Source organism: Cladophialophora yegresii (genome assembly GCF_000585515.1).
Source record: "Cladophialophora yegresii CBS 114405 chromosome Unknown aczIN-supercont1.7, whole genome shotgun sequence".
NCBI lineage: Eukaryota > Fungi > Ascomycota > Eurotiomycetes > Chaetothyriales > Herpotrichiellaceae > Cladophialophora > Cladophialophora yegresii.
In genome coordinates this window covers 2,732,212-2,747,651 of record NW_006913051.1, presented here as the reverse complement: position 1 = coordinate 2,747,651, position 15,440 = coordinate 2,732,212, and the positions used below count along the sequence as shown (strand labels likewise).

Below are 15,440 nucleotides of genomic sequence, written 5' to 3'. Positions count from 1 at the left end.
TCCTAACACATACGGGGGTGAGGCCACTGGAGTTGACCATGACTTGTTGAGATAGAGGTCAATTGCCAGCTACATACACTCCATTCTGACCAGCGGGGTTCCCTTCGTCCTTCGGATCATACCGAACATCGCTGTGGCCGACTACTAGCCACGGCAGTGGACCAACCGCTTACAGCAACCATCCTTCCGACCATCACTGCGGCGTCAACATTTCGTCCGCAATCTCGAGCAAGCCCTTCGCTTGCCGTCCGAGTACCTGGGACAAGATCCGGTCCACGACTTCGCCTTCACCATTTGCCAGACCTTCCCACCACCCACCCCAATTGTTCTCCAGCCAGTCAAAGGACTGTGGCGGGACGGTGTGATGCTCCTTGTGCCATTTCACGGCCTCGTCTCGCCCCACGAAACGGAGGTCTACCTTGCGACCGGTCCTTTCCTCGACCAGCTTCGCGATCTCGCTGACCGACGTGGCTCGTGGCCCCGTGAGGCGCAGGGTCTGGTTGACGTACTTTTTGTAGTCGGCGAGAATGAGCGCGTTGCCCTCGGCGAGGTCATCGATGTCGACCCACGCAATGGCAGCGTCATTAGGGATGACCCACTCCAAGGGTTCCGTGTCGCCTTTCTTGAAAAGCACCTGACCCTTCTTCCACATCCCGTACCGGATGTCGGCGTAGTATCCCCAGATCTGGGCGTACAGGCCCTCACGGAGCACGGTGTAGTCCATCCCGCACTGCATCAGATACTTGACCGTGTGGACGTGGCCCTGCTGGATGCCCATGACACTGTCGAGGCCAGTCTCCCCGCCGAACATCATACTGGTGTAGACGACCGTCTTGACGCCCACGGCTCGAGCACTCTCGATGGCAGTCTTGTGGTATTCGACACGCTGTGTGCCCGGGTCGTTGTGCGAAACCAGGAACAAGACATCGCCTCCGGTGAAGGCGGCCTCTAGTGACTCGCGGTCGGTGTAGTCGCCACGGCGGACCTCGAGGCCATATTGCTTCACGATAGATGGGACGCGATCCGGATTCGTGGCCGAGATGATAAGGTCCGTGGGTGCGATCAGCTTCTTCTCAAGGATGAACGTCAGGACGCGAGACCCCAGGCGGCCGCTTGTCCCGGTGAGAATGTATTGGGTCATTCTGATGGATGCTGTGGCAGGAAGAGGGCCCCAGATGAGGTCAATGGGAAGGTATACGTCTGGGTCGCTTCCTCAACTTATACCACTGCCGCTGGCCAGAATGGCAAGCCGGACGACATATTCGCCGCAAACAGCCGACGGGGAAGAGTAAGTGCTACTGCCCTTCTCGTCAGGCTGCGTCTGAGACATTATTAATGCCTCTCCCATTCACCCGACGTACTCCGTAGAGAGTAAGTAAGCATCACTTCAGCCGTATCGTGGGTTGGAGAGGGATCTTCGACGCTGCTAGAGGATTCATGGTACGTCCTGTGATCAATGCATCGCCAAGCGCATGGTGTAGCCCATGTCTTTTGCGAGACTTGCCGTGCCGACAAATCACAGGCCACGATGGTGCGAAGTATGAGTAGGTGTTATAACCAAAACGGGCTGATAGGGCAGAGGGCGAAGATTGGGCGACAGGGGTGTACTGTATGTACCTGCATCCTCGCCGACTCAGTGGCATCCTCAACCAGCCTCAGTGGCGGCTGGTGTAGGACGTGGTCAGAGTCGTCACTCCTCCCTTGCGATATCCAAAGTCACTAACGGCGGCGAATTGTAGAGGTGGGAAGAACTCATGCTTGATTGATACGGTCAGCTCGGTAACGGACTGAGGCTGCCCAATCATGATGCCGTGGGACAACGAGTCTGAGAGCTTGAGACATTTGCGTTCTTTCGTATCTGACGAGCCAGCACTTGTTCTTTTAGTACAGACGCCGGGGTCCTCCGTAGATGACTGCAGACTGCGATTCCGGTACGGGTAGAGGACGAGGAAACTTCGAGTTCATGTTAGCCGGAGGATGAAAGACAACTGAGTCGATAGGCGAGACCAAGAATACGGAATATTCCAGCGTCCTCAAGCGCAGTTTTCAACCTCTTTCCTACTGTCAAAACCGTACACGGTTGACTGTGCATAGTACGTATCACTTTCCCTTCCAACCGACCTGGCTACAATGCTCGGTTAGCTGAGGGATGCACAGATCGCGGTTCTGCCAGCTTGGAGAATGGCGCCGAATGAGTACTCTTCCGTCGGGTCTGGCAAGCTCAAACTCAAAGGCGTAAAGGATTCGAAGATCGACAAGAAAAAGAAAAGAAAGGCATCTTCATCACAGCCCAAGGAAGATGGAGGGGCCACCAGGGATGATTTCGACGATCGATCCATCATGTTGAAGAAATTGGAGGAAGAAGATGAGGCGATGGCGACTGAGGAGGGACGGACTTTGCAGAAGCAGAGAGGCCAGAAGCGGTCCGAGAGCGAGGCGGGGCAAAGAGAAGAAGAGCAGCTAGGAGCCGTGATGAAGACAGAGGCCGAAAGGCGGTATGAAGAGCAACGACGGAAAAGGGTATGTTTGATGCCAATTTCTTTTGTATTTGATTGCACCACGAGCCCTCCTGGCTTTGTATCCTTGTGGCCGTTTTTCTGCGAACGGATCAGGCCTAATCTATTACTGTGTACTGTACAGCTCGAGGAACGGCTCAAACGAGAAGGGGTCAGGACGCACAAGGAGCGCGTGGAGGAGCTCAACAAATACCTCAGCTCCCTGAGCGAACATCACGACATGCCGAGAATTGGGCCAGGATAAGGTGGCATCAACAATGCACTGTATCGTCCAGACTTTCGACGAGTTTCAATCGAGTCTCCTCATGACCAGTCTACACCGGGAGTCCATCTGCAAGGCGCATCAGCCGCAACGCTGGGCGGGTTCGAAGCTTCGATCAAATAGCAGAAATGGCTTTCTTCAAAATGAACTGACTCGTCTGCTATTCCGCTGTATCCTCTGCTTATGTACAATGTTTCGCCCACTCCATCATGGTAGAAGGATGATTTACTCCCCAAACTCTGCTCGGCCTGGTTTCGAGTTGAGGTATTCGTTCCTGGCAAGGCCGGCGCGTCAGCATTAGTCCCTCACACTTGTCCTGACCCAACATACCTCTCGATGGCCCAATCCATGACCAAATAGGCAATCATCAAGGGAGGAACCCAGTAGAGGATCTGGTTGCGAGTGCGGCGGAAGGTATTGAAAATCGCGTCGGAAACGATATGGTGGGTGGGGTTCAGTCGGTTGGGCGACACTGTGTATGTGACGATGTTCTTTTGTGTCGGCGAGCCCAAGCTCCCCCACCAGCCCATATAGCTATTGCCCAGATATTGTCAGTGAGCTGTCGACAGTTTCGGGATGCGCCATGGAAGACCTACACTCCATTCTTCGGATCAGGGCCGTGACCACCACGCAGGATGCGAGTGGCCTGTAGCCGTAAAGCTGGTGTCGGACGCATCGTGTCGAGCTATACCCGTGGTGCTGGCCAGGATCAAACCAAAAGAGGTGGTCGCTATTGAAGTTCAATCACGTTGTCGAAAGACGAGGAGCTCTAAATCGCAGGCGAGAGAAAGGCTTGGCGGATTATGTAATGCAAGCGCCATCGAAAGGAAAGTCGAGGCAAAGCTCCAACTCAGGCTGCGGAGATGTCGACGACATTCATTCTCGGAAGTCCGGTACCAGCAAAATCGTCTCTTCTAGGGTGAAGGTGGTAAAGCCACCTGAGTTGTAGTCACCTTGCCTTTCTCCCTACTCGCCGTCGCCATCATGACAGCACCCAACGTTCTCAACGCCATCTCGAGATGGGCCATTCCCGTCTTCATCGGCGCCTCAATAGCACAGTCCGCCCTCTACGATGTAAAGGGAGGATCGAGGGCAGTCATCTTCGACCGACTTTCCGGGGTCCGAGATTCAGTCGTCAACGAGGGCACACACTTTCTCGTGCCGTGGCTGCAAAAGGCCATCATCTACGATGTGCGGACGAAGCCCAGAAACATCAGCACCACCACCGGAAGCAAGGACTTGCAGATGGTTTCTCTGACACTGAGAGTGCTGCACCGTCCTGAAGTCCAGAACCTGCCCAAGATCTATCAGGTGAGTCCCAGATGAGCTCGCACCTACATACACGTATTGACAACGCCCCAGTCGCTCGGTCAAGATTATGACGAAAGAGTGCTCCCCTCGATCGGCAACGAAGTCCTCAAAGCCATCGTGGCCCAGTTCGACGCCGCCGAGCTCATCACCCAGCGAGAAGCCGTGTCGCAGCGCATCCGGGCCGACCTGACCAAACGAGCACAGGAGTTCAACATCGCGCTTGAAGATGTCTCGATCACGCACATGACATTCGGCCGCGAATTCACAAGGGCTGTTGAGCAGAAACAGATCGCCCAGCAGGACGCCGAACGAGCAAGATTCATTGTGGAGAAGGCGGAGCAAGAAAGACAGGCAAACGTCATCCGCGCCGAGGGTGAAGCTGAGTCCGCAGACATTATCAGCAAGGCCGTGGCAAGGGCAGGAGATGGCTTGATCCAGATCAGAAGAATCGAAGCAAGTAAGGATATCGCCCAGACGCTGGCGGCCAATCCCAACGTCACCTACCTGCCTGGTGGTGGTGACGGGGAGGGTGGCAAAGGGAAGGGTGCAGGCTTGTTACTCGGATTGAGGGCATGATGGAGATCTGTGAGTCTTTCAAAAACCAGACCGTGTATTCATATGATTCACCCGCCACTACTACTACTGGAGGCTGTGTTGTGCAGTATGTGGCGCCTACATAGCGACTGGCAGAAATCCCGCGTCAATTCTCAACTTTTATCTCGGCTTCAACCTCAGTCATGTTTCCACGCTTCGTTTATCAAAGGATTGCAAGATGAGCTGATCTGCTTTTGGCCGACTGCTCTCTCGACCTGAATTTTTGTTCCACGCAGCCGCGCCAGGGCGGATGCCGACGCCATTGTTGCAACAGCCCGCGCCAGCGCACCCTACTCGACCTCATGAAACTTGCAACTGTTTGTGCCGTGTCCACGCAAGCTGACAAGTTGAGTCGTGGGGATTCTAGGCATGCACGTACAGTACGTACAGATCACGAACCATCCGTGTGGTTGCGTTTTTGTTCTTTCCATCGATCATTGCTAACTTTTCTCTCATTCAAGACGCGGTCCTCTAATTACTTTAAGTAACCATGCGTTGTAGACCCGGCGCGCGGGGTGCTCGCATGGATGGTGATCATGCTGGCCCTTTCGAACTGCTAGCTTATGGTAGACTAGAGTGTGTATCTAGATGCTCCAGATCTCCAAGAGCGCCATCGAGCGAGCGAAAGAGATCTGCCAAAGAAGAGAAGACATGTCTACGCCACTCTTGCGTATGCACGCGTGCTCAGGTTCAAGAAATCGATATATCATACAAGTAGACGGTATAGCATCCAAGAATATTGGTGAACAAGCAAGACGACGAAGAAAACTACAACATGACCGTACCACCCACCCACTCTGTGTACCGCTCTTCAGCCCTTACACCTGTGAGAACCTCCGTACATGCCTCGCCATACCATGCAAATGCCTTTTAGTTTTCTTGCTCTCACCACTCTTCGTCCAGACTGTCAAGGTACCTGGCCCGCCGCACATCTGCCCTGCATTCCCGGTACAGGCCATGTTGCATCTGTCTTCGCCGAGCTGGGAAGAAGTGATCTCCGTCCCGCAAAAGCATTGTCCGGCGTACTCGGTCCCAGCGAGGGGGTAGCCCTTGCTGTCGCAGAAGGCGATACAAGCGTCGTTGGTGACGTCGCGGCCGTTAAAGGTCGACCATTTAGGGAGCGTGCGAGGCGAGACAGTGTCGGTGAAGCAGCCGGCGTAGGACCAAGAGGGGTTGGACGTCGAGGGCGCCCAGGGGGAGGCGACTGGATGGTCGGGCTAGATGAGCAGTATTAGAAGACGTGATGAGCGTTTACCTGCACGTGTGGATCGGGTCGTGGGAAATGCGATAGGAAATTGATATGAAACAAATGGTATGTGGTAATTGAGGTCTCATTGAGGAAGATGGGTCGGCTTCTCAAAGAGAGTGGCTAAGGAAAGGTGGAAGATGACATAGTTGTGTGCAGGTAGCGGGTCGTGATGGATGAGAAAGCATCATATGTGCTTGGGTTCAGGTAGGGTAGGATGGGAATGGATATCTGGATGCAGCATCGGCCTCTGTACCACCCGCGGACGGAGCCGCGGATAGATGAGAGCCGGTATGGGTTTAGGACGAATCGTCATCAGTGCTGTCGTCGTCTGAAGATGAAGGTGTTGAGGGAGAATCTGAATCCGTATTTACCGAAACTAGGGTGGAAGCAGTAGAATCAGGCGTAGCCGCAGCTTTGGATGTCACAGTGGCGAGCGTCGTTGCAGAGGTAGGTGGCGTAGACGCAGCGCTTGATGAGGCGGGGGCTGAAGCAGGCGCGGAGGCGGCTGGGGGAGGGTTGGCGACCTGGACAGGAGCAGAAGAGCCTGGTCCAACCTGAGCGTTGGTACAGGAGTCACCGGAACACTTCTGGTATAGAGAAATGGTGCCAGCACCACCGCAGAAGCCAGAGTCATCTCCGGAACATTTCATCGTGCAGTCCCCAACAACGCCAGGGATAGGCTTGCCGCTCTCAGGAATGGAGTTTCCGCCTGCAAATCTGTTAGTGCTGTCAACGGCTTCAAGATAAGTACTTACAATAGCACTCCTTGGAGTACTCAGTCCCAGCTACGGAGAAACCCTTGCTATCACAGAAAGCAGCACAGGCCTCGTTGGTCATCTGATCGTCTGATTTGCTTGCGCCAGTGAGGATTCGGTTGTAATAGTTGTCGGTGCCGCAGCCCACGTACGACCATCCTTGGCTGGTGATATCGTCAAAAAATGTCGCGGTGGACGGTGAGATGGCAGTAGGCGCGTCACAGCCAGACTGAGGAGTTGCAACAGGACCGGGTTGCACCGGGTTGCAGCCAGGCAAGGCAGCGAGGATACCACTAACAGGCTCGTCAATTTGCGGCGGAATGCGGCAGCCTGTCGCTTGGGAATCAGGGATCAGATCGAACACAGGACAATCTTCAACACGGCCACTGTCGTTCGTGCACTGATCGACGGCGGACTGCAGCAAATCCTCGTCCCAACCCATCACAAAATCGCCATGGCCACCGTAACCAGTCGGGTCACCCATGGAAAAGACGAAAGGCTGGGAATCGCCGTACCATTGGTTGGCGAACTTGCCGGTGCCCCAGATGACCTCGAAAAAGAGGGAGATGAGATGGACGGGAAACTCGGGCGGGCACTTTCCAGAGTTGTATGAGTTGGCAGGGTAAGAAACGTGCGACATGTGATCGGGCGAGTCGAGGTCTTTTCCATTCCAGCAAGACGGGAAGAAGACCTGGGCTCGAAGACCGTTGGGGCAGTTGTAGTTCGGGAAGTTCGGGGTCTCTGGCTTCGCAGGACCATTATAGTCGAGGCAATTGTAGCTGATAGCTTGAGAGGCAAAGTCATTTCCAGCAGTGCGCTTGAACGGGTTTCCCGCCACCATGCGGAAACCTGGCGGGAATGCCTTCAACTTTTCTCCCTCGCCGGCACGCTGCAGGTAGTAGACAGTCATACCCCCGACTTGGTCGACGCTTTCGAACGACCCATTCTGGTGCTGGAAAAACAAGGTGGGCGTCCAGTAATTGCTGTTGTCGCCAATAACAGTGCAGGAAGAGCAGGTAGATGCCTGGGTAGAGTTGTAGTCCATGGTGAAATCGAATCCATTTCCTCCCACAATGGTGTGCAGGTGATTGGAGACTTTGCCAGGACTGATAATTGGGTCGGCCCGCTCAACCACAATCGGGGATTTGCACGGTAGTCGCCAGAAGGCAGCCACTGGCGAGGCAGCGAGGGCGGCCACAATGCCGGCTGTGAGGAGGGCAGACATATCGTTGTACGTGCTTGGATGAGTCCAACTGGGGGAACAATCGAGATTTCTGGGAACGAACGACGGCTCGCAAGTATAAAAGAATGGCTCTGACAAAGGATTGGATGTACGATGCTTCGCACTGCGAATAAAGAATGAACGGCGAGAGTCAACTCTCTAGCCAAAAACGAACGTGAGCTGTGAACAAAAAGAATGGTATCGACAAACAATGAAAGGCATCAGAAATGGTACCCGGCGGACCGGGGCATGATATACAGACCCAGAGACGTATCCCCATCCAGAGCCATGTCCAGGGTCACATAACGATAAAATTGCAGGTGTAGGCTTACCCAGTCCCGTTTGGTCTGGGTAGACAGGCGTGACAGGCTAGATCCTGGCAGGGCTCCGCGAAGGGTTGCGTGCCGGCGAACCTCGAAGACACGCGGCTCTACACAGTAGACGTTGTGGCGGCAGCTGTTCCACTCGGAGTCCGATAGCTGCTGACATGCCTGGCTGGGAACCAGGCCCGAAGTTGAATAAAAGAGACGTTCTAGCAGTCGACTATCGTGTATGGGCGCTAGACAGACGGGCGAAGGAGCTTTGTCACGACCCTTGAGAGAAGAGCCATGACGCCAGGACCACGGTATCGATGCTTGTCGCCAGGAGGACTAGGCGAAAAGAAGCGAAAGATCTCGCGGCCTAAACCGAAAGCGAGAGATTCGGCGATGCTAGGAGGTTGAGAAATGATGCCTGCCAGATTACCGCCTGTTTCAGCAGGGCGTCGAGGTCGAGATCTTGACGTTCAGGCCAGTCGGCGACCGTTATCAAACAGGAATGAGCGATGTTTCATGTTGCGCCACTGTAAAGCACCAAGATATTGGCCATCCACGTGTCAAGCTGCTCTCGGCGATGAGAGCGAAGCTCGAGTGACTCTGCTGAGCGGTCATCAAGGGCAACGCAGGGATTTCGTAGATGTAATGCGATGGCACTGTGCACGACCTCGATGAGTAGATATGCACTGCCCCTTACTGGGGACATTCCATTCGAATGAATTATTGAAGGCGACTTTAAAAAATGAGCGGCCTGCGGATTCGCGGAAATGAACACGAGCTCCGCATCTCGTTTGCGGGTAAGCGGGGCTTCCGTTTCTTGGCATTTACTGTGTAGCTGACGAAACTCAAACAAAAAGCTGCCGACTTCGCCAAAAGGGGGCCTAAGGGTTGCGATAATTCGCCACACGTGGTCCACACACTATGCCGGCATTGACAACGATACATTCTACCAGATACCGTTACATCCGACACTAGGGTCTATCTAAGCAGTCTATCACGCAGGTCGACAACGGATCGTCCTCAAGGACCGACGCCGCGCAGATAACAGTCGTTCAAAGCTGCTCCTCCTCATCCTTGACGGGCAACTGGATCACGAACTCGTTACTATCCCTCTGGAGACGACCCCTCAAGGCAGCCATCGTCAGAATGTCCTTGTTGAACAAAACCTGCCCGAGTCGCCCGACGTGAGCTCCATGGGGGTCATCCCGCACACCAATGACCAGAACGCCTGTCTGGCTAAGTTTGTCCTTGTCCTTGAAGGCAGGTAACCGTCGCTTGACAGCTTCGGCGCCCAGAATCCAGGCAATTTGCGATATTTCTCGCTCCAGCTTTCCCAGACCTTTCCTCAATTCCTTTGTCAGATAGACTGTGGTGCCGGAAAGCAGATGGGTCAAGCCTTTCTTGCCCCTCTGAATTGCTTCTCTCAAGTTGCAGCCCCAAGCTCGCTCCTGAGGTTCATCGCATGGCAGATAGTGAGCAACGTCCGGGAGCCGGCCGAGGCGTTGCGAGTCCGCCATCCAGTTCTCGGTCACAATGTCGATACCCTTCGCTACAGCCATGATGAGCTTTCCTGTCTTCTTCACGGAACCTTCTGGGATACACAGGACGGTGGCATCGTTGATGGTCATACCGACCTTGCCTCCAAGCCGCCCGAACGCAGACATTGCTGCTCTTTCATCCTGTACAGTTGTGCTACCGCTGAAAAGGACCACGGGAGAGGGGCCAGCATACCATGCAGGTGTTGAGCCCTCCTGTCGGCCTACGGGCTGTCCAGTGGATGGCTGTGATAAATCGCTGTCACGTCTTTCATCCCGGAGTGTCGGCGATTTTCGATTCCCTGTCTGTTTCGCTGGAGTCTTGGTTGGGTTCATTAGGTCTTTTGTTGCATTTGATCTGACTGGGTTCCGGCTGACGATAGTACTGACAGCGAGCTCAACGCCTTTCGAAGTGTCGGTTTCAGTCTCAGAGAAGTGAAGAGTGGTGCCTGTGACTTCCATATCCTTCAGCTTCCGCTTTCTTCCTCTTGTTCCACCTGAATCTATTGGTGTATCGGCATCACCCTCTGTGCGAGGCTCATCAGCTGAATCCTCCGAGTTACTCGGAGTCTCTATAGCATTGGCTGAAGATGACGAGTCTGCCCTATGCGCAGGGTGCATTGCAGGGCCGTCAGCGGTAAGAGCAACTGCGACGTCCTTGGACGCGGGTCTTAATCGTGGGCGTACGGGTCGGGCTAGGTCTGATGCCGAATTCGACACATCAGTGGATTTGGGCTTTCTTGACGGGTTAGAATGTTCTGACCGATTCGTCTCGGGATGGGGAATAAGTTCTTCGGTACCGGTCTGGCCTAGAAGTGGTCCCGAGATGGCAGGCTCGTTGTCATGTACCTTGTGTTCCGCATCACTCTCGGCGGCTGATTCTCCATCTTCCCCTCCACCAGCAGCAGACGGGGTTGGGGAGCAGGTGACTCGGCTAGATCTGCTCGGGCTACCCCTACCCGCGTCCGAGGCTCCCTCCATCGCTCCCGCATACTCCTCTTCAGACCCAGCGGTATCAGACAGTATTGGCAAACGGGGTGGCTTCATGGACTGTGAAATCTTTCCGTCGTCATCCCAATGCACTGCCCATCGACCAGAGGGTGCTAGAAAGTGATCAGAAGGCCGTAAGATGATGGATTTATGGTGAGTCTCAGTTGACTCTGGAAGCTGGACCTCCTGTGGTCGTCTCCAAGGACTGGACAAGGGCCAGAGCTAACACTGAAGGTGCGCAGGAGTGCAAGTGTAGCATGAACCTCTGAAAGCAATGTCAGGACTACTCAAAAGAACCAAATTCCCGTCATTGATTCGTACCGAGGCAGAGGTAGGAATGTCGATCGTCGGCATGGGAGCTCAGGCTGATCTTTTCCTGTGATGGGTCATCTGGCAGAAAGAACGTTGAGCAATCGCCTTGGATTGCGATCTCAATAAATGCCTCGGAGCCAGCCGCATTGGAGTGCTCCAGAAAGATGGCAACCATGGTTTCGATGTGGTAGAATCTCCCCCAGGCGAATAGGTCTCTTGAACACCAGAGAGCAGAGCCTTAGAAGGATGTAGAGGTGAGACTGAAGTTGAGGTGAGTGACCCTTTCATGGTCTTGGCGGGGAATTCACGACAAACTGGCTTTGAGTCCACGGTCACATCTCTGCATAACGAATGTCTAGGTACGCAAACTCGAATTGATGACAGAGAACGCTCTCGGTCGTGAATCATTGGTAGCGGTACACGCTCAAGCACGGTGGTAACTCATTGACCTGTCACAGTTTTTTTTTGCAGCCGGAAACCCCGACAGTGTGAGAGCGTGTTCTTTCCGCTCAAGGTTGCCAAAATATAGCTTCCCATGATGAATCAGGCAGATCCTCCACCTGGCTGAACACTCCCGGCACAGCCTTTGCTATCTCGAGACGTCGACAGCGTTCAAGGCTTCATACGGTTGGGAAACTTCCCTCGAACGGCCGAACGACAATCACCTTTGCTATATTTGGGCCCACACAGTTGAGACGGGCAAAGGACATGGGACACTCCTCCACTAGAAGCCCATTCCAACACCCGAGCTGTCGGGTTGGCCTCGGCGCGACACTGCCTTCAGCACGCAGTGCGCCCTGTCGATTTCTCAAGTTCTTCTGCTAGTACCGATTCACCGTGCCTGTCAACGGCTCGCAAGGCAGCCGGAACTCTTTCACCTTCACCACCACTGGATTCCACACCCACCACTACGCCAAACCGCCTTCAGTGTCAGGTCCAGCTCTACGAGGTTGGGCGGCTCAGATTCAGAGCTAGTACTTGGTGCTTTTTCTTTTACAACTCTGCCGGAGTTGGGTGAGTTTAAAAGTATCTCCACCTCCGGGCTCGGGCAACATGGGCAGAGGATTGGTTAGGCACGGCAGATTGATGGAAAAGATGTTGCTGGTCGGCCAGGCATCGACCGCATATATGTTGTGGAGATCTGCGAGCTCCTAGCTGTCCAATAATAAATTTCGAATTTCAGAGCATCCAGATTCCAGGCGAGTCACGGGCTTACCTTCTGCTTCCAAAACGAGAACAATACGTTATCTTAGGCGTACGAGTAGGAGTTTTTCGTCATGGTCGGAAGTGTGGTAAACGGCCTAGGGGCCGAGGTTCACGAGGATCGCTCACCAACAGGCGCAGCTAATGGACGGTGGTCTCCAGAGTATTTCGGACTGAAGTTGATTCGGAGAAGGCGTCGGACTTGTGGTTGTTCCCATGTTCATGGTACCCAATAATAGGTTGAGGCTGGACTTTTGAAATGATCGAGTACAGGGAGAGCAGTCCCCGGGAACATGTACAGCCAGACGGACGCTGTCACCATTGGACGCCAGGAGTCGACCTCCGAGAAAGTCTTCTTGGTGCTGGAGCGAGCGCTTTGTTGAGCCGTCGTGGGCGCTGTCAGGGATGAAGGTAGTGAGAAAAGGGGGCACTGCTACGAGTACTCCGTACTCCGTACTGAGATTCCGATATCCATTCGGCACCCATTAGGGGTAGGTGAGGGGTGTGGAGAAAGTTGACATCAACCGCTACGGCGGCGCAGAGAACAACTAACAGCAAAATCGTTGACAACCGCTCTCTCTCTCATGGCGGTGCCTTCACAAACCACTGTGAGTACGACTCAGGGCCCTCTCACCGTTCGCATCTGCAAAGCGCAATCCTCTGCGCAGTCGTGGTGGTATCGCCCAGTGTGATCGGTTGATGGCCTTCTGCGCTTGCCTGGGCGAACAACAATATCAAGCCCTTCTTATTGTTCTTGATGTCTCAAGCTCCGTCTCCAGCCGACCAACTTGCTTCAGGGATGGTTCAGAACAGAGCAGCATGTAAACGAGATATGGAAGGTAATAGAGTTGGGAGCTGATACTCGTGATGCGGTCAAGAATCGGTTGGGCAACTTTGATTCTTGTGGTTTCTCGGGGTCGAGCGATCTGCCCGATTCAGGTGCGTATACAAGGTGAGAAGAGGTCTAAATGGAGGAGGATGGATCTCGACCTTCCTTCATCTGTCGCTCTCCCCTGCGTCGCCTTTCCTAGCTAGCTTCCAAAGCATTGAAGCCTGCTCTCAAATACGACCCGAACTTTTCTCGCTGCAAAATCCTTCCTCTTCTATCCGTTCCAACACCTCGACACCTCTTTATATTCCTTAACCGAACCGCTCTCTCGATTGTCTTCATCTCTCCCTCATTTTCCTATGTTGACTTCATCTCAGCTTTTCTTTGCGGCCCTACCGCTCCGCTCCTTCCTTTCCTCCTCCGTCTCACTGGGAGCATCAGTGTCGGCCGCCACAATGACCACTTCTTCCCCACTCGCTCTCCCAACCGCTGGGGTTGGTGGAGCGTACTACGACAAGGCCTTTCAGGTTCCAGTCTACCCAAATTCCCCCAACGACCTGGCGACCTGGCGTCTGCTTGACACCTGGAACAACATCATGGTCAGCTATGCCTGCACTCAAGGAATCGCCACAGGTCTCATCTGGGCCACACTGACCTACCTGCTCGCCCTGACTCCGGACAGCAAGAGAACCACTCCATTCCACAGCTTTATGCTCGTGGGCCTGGTCTTTCTGCTCATTCACATGATGATTGACATTGTGTCGTCCCTTACCCCAGGCATTCAACTTCTCACAGCTTACACCGCCGTCACATTCGACCTCGCCAACAGCATATGGACCACAAAGTTCATCGCAACCTTTGCCGCCAGTCAAGTCACAGGATGGTTCGCTTTCGTCTTCGCTGCCATCTGCCTCAGGATTCAAGCCAAGGGGTTGATGACCGGTCTCCGAGTCCGCCGCCCGGGCGTCTACAAGATCGTCATGGGTTACCTTGTCCTGACCTCCATAGCCGCGTTGGCCGCCGGCATAACATACAGCATCCACCAAATGACGGTTCTCGGCGAGCCAGCAACCAGTGACGCACGGGCCATGGACGTAACATACACCATCCGGGTGGCGTACCTGTCCTCGTATGCCATTAGCATCGGAAGTTACAGCTTGGTCTCAATGCTCGCTGTGATGGACATCGTGTGGAAGCGTCGTACGACAATATCGGGAGGCGGTCCGTACGCGTCGGCTTTGAACCTCGTCGGCCTGCTCTGCGCCCAGTCCTTCGTCATCCCATGTAAGTCGTCGCCCTTCGGTCGACAGCTGGCGTTGGGATTGCTGATGTAGCATCGATCCACAGTCCTTTTCTGCGTCCTGCAGTTGATACCTCTCCAGACTGGGATGATGCATCCGGACCTCATGCTGCTGCCCTCGGTCTACATGATCCTGCCTCTCGGCTCGCTCTTCATAACGGTCAATTCGAAACCTAACCCCAACGTGGGTAACGGTAACGTCGAGTCTCCCTGGACGCCGGCCTTCCCAACCAACAATTGCAGGTCGCCAGCCCAGGATGCCTACACCGACAGCGACATGATCCTGACACATCAGGCTGCGCATCCAGGCCCTCGCCCTACCTCTCAACACGTGCACGGTAGTGCCCATATCGACCGTGAGCTCAGCACCATCGACGCCATGGAATGTGGCGAGAGTGCACGAGGACGACGAGGAACCGACGCTGAGGCTGAGGCTGAGGCTACGGCAATGTTGCTGAACAAGGACAGCCAAGAGAAGGAGATGTGGTCCATCCGAGAACGGCAACGACCTAAACAAGACCCTGCATAGTCGGCAGGACGATAGCCCCGCCGGCCATCGTCTCGGCGACACCCTGACTGACCTAAGTTAGGTGGAGCTGGGTGACGCGGTCTGGGCTGACCCGCGGCGTCAGTGGGTCGACGACGAAAGTACCATATTCAACGTCCAACGATGCCATATCTTTGTACAAGTGCGCCATCTACGGATGGGGATTTTCTTTCTTGTTGGTGATCCGGTATGTCTCTTGTCAAACGGTCCATGGTCACGGGTACCCGCGTGTTGGACAGCATAGCGTATTCGAAGCACGGACCACTTGCATTCGCAACATCGACGCGGGTTTGATCATGACTCAGCAGTTCCTAGATGTGAGCTTGACAAAGAGAGCCAAAAGGCAGCAAGGAACGCTTCATTATGATTGCTGGCGGGTGGTCCAGTCATTGCATAGACTGCTCCGTGAGATTCATCTGGAATTGAGAAAACAACGAGAACGTGCTTCATGTGGCCATGATCCTCTCCGACACAGTGCGACTGCTCCCGTGGACATGTAAT

The 15,440-nt window shown here is 54.3% G+C and overlaps 8 protein-coding genes across 8 annotated transcripts; 3 read left to right on the top strand and 5 right to left on the bottom strand.

Moving 5' to 3' along the window:
- Window positions 1–193: 193 nt before the first annotated feature.
- Window positions 194–1,141, bottom strand: A1O7_10100 (uncharacterized protein; the record flags this gene model as incomplete). The annotated part of the gene is made up of 1 exon (XM_007764084.1): window positions 194–1,141. The coding sequence occupies one exon, from the start codon at window positions 1,139–1,141 to the stop codon at window positions 194–196; it is 948 nt and encodes a 315-aa protein (XP_007762274.1).
- A 1,040-nt stretch (window positions 1,142–2,181) lies between these two features.
- A1O7_10099 (uncharacterized protein) lies at window positions 2,182–2,760 on the top strand (the record flags this gene model as incomplete). Its single annotated transcript, XM_007764083.1, has 2 exons — window positions 2,182–2,520; window positions 2,641–2,760. The coding sequence occupies 2 exons, from the start codon at window positions 2,182–2,184 to the stop codon at window positions 2,758–2,760; spliced, it is 459 nt and encodes a 152-aa protein (XP_007762273.1).
- A 243-nt stretch (window positions 2,761–3,003) lies between these two features.
- On the bottom strand, window positions 3,004–3,454 carry A1O7_10098 (ubiquinol-cytochrome c reductase subunit 8; the record flags this gene model as incomplete). The annotated part of the gene is made up of 3 exons (XM_007764082.1): window positions 3,004–3,052; window positions 3,109–3,312; window positions 3,375–3,454. The coding sequence occupies 3 exons, from the start codon at window positions 3,452–3,454 to the stop codon at window positions 3,004–3,006; spliced, it is 333 nt and encodes a 110-aa protein (XP_007762272.1).
- Window positions 3,455–3,762: 308 nt separating this feature from the next.
- Window positions 3,763–4,665, top strand: A1O7_10097 (prohibitin-1; the record flags this gene model as incomplete). Its single annotated transcript, XM_007764081.1, has 2 exons — window positions 3,763–4,089; window positions 4,141–4,665. The coding sequence occupies 2 exons, from the start codon at window positions 3,763–3,765 to the stop codon at window positions 4,663–4,665; spliced, it is 852 nt and encodes a 283-aa protein (XP_007762271.1).
- An 863-nt stretch (window positions 4,666–5,528) lies between these two features.
- A1O7_10096 (uncharacterized protein) lies at window positions 5,529–5,864 on the bottom strand (the record flags this gene model as incomplete). Its single annotated transcript, XM_007764080.1, has 1 exon — window positions 5,529–5,864. A coding segment is annotated over one exon (336 nt), but the record flags the coding sequence as incomplete, so codon positions are not given.
- Window positions 5,865–6,228: 364 nt separating this feature from the next.
- Window positions 6,229–7,912, bottom strand: A1O7_10095 (murein transglycosylase; the record flags this gene model as incomplete). Its single annotated transcript, XM_007764079.1, has 2 exons — window positions 6,229–6,641; window positions 6,688–7,912. The coding sequence occupies 2 exons, from the start codon at window positions 7,910–7,912 to the stop codon at window positions 6,229–6,231; spliced, it is 1,638 nt and encodes a 545-aa protein (XP_007762269.1).
- A 1,363-nt stretch (window positions 7,913–9,275) lies between these two features.
- On the bottom strand, window positions 9,276–10,739 carry A1O7_10094 (uncharacterized protein; the record flags this gene model as incomplete). Its single annotated transcript, XM_007764078.1, has 1 exon — window positions 9,276–10,739. The coding sequence occupies one exon, from the start codon at window positions 10,737–10,739 to the stop codon at window positions 9,276–9,278; it is 1,464 nt and encodes a 487-aa protein (XP_007762268.1).
- Window positions 10,740–13,547: 2,808 nt separating this feature from the next.
- A1O7_10093 (uncharacterized protein) lies at window positions 13,548–14,921 on the top strand (the record flags this gene model as incomplete). The annotated part of the gene is made up of 2 exons (XM_007764077.1): window positions 13,548–14,376; window positions 14,440–14,921. The coding sequence occupies 2 exons, from the start codon at window positions 13,548–13,550 to the stop codon at window positions 14,919–14,921; spliced, it is 1,311 nt and encodes a 436-aa protein (XP_007762267.1).
- Window positions 14,922–15,440: the final 519 nt, after the last annotated feature.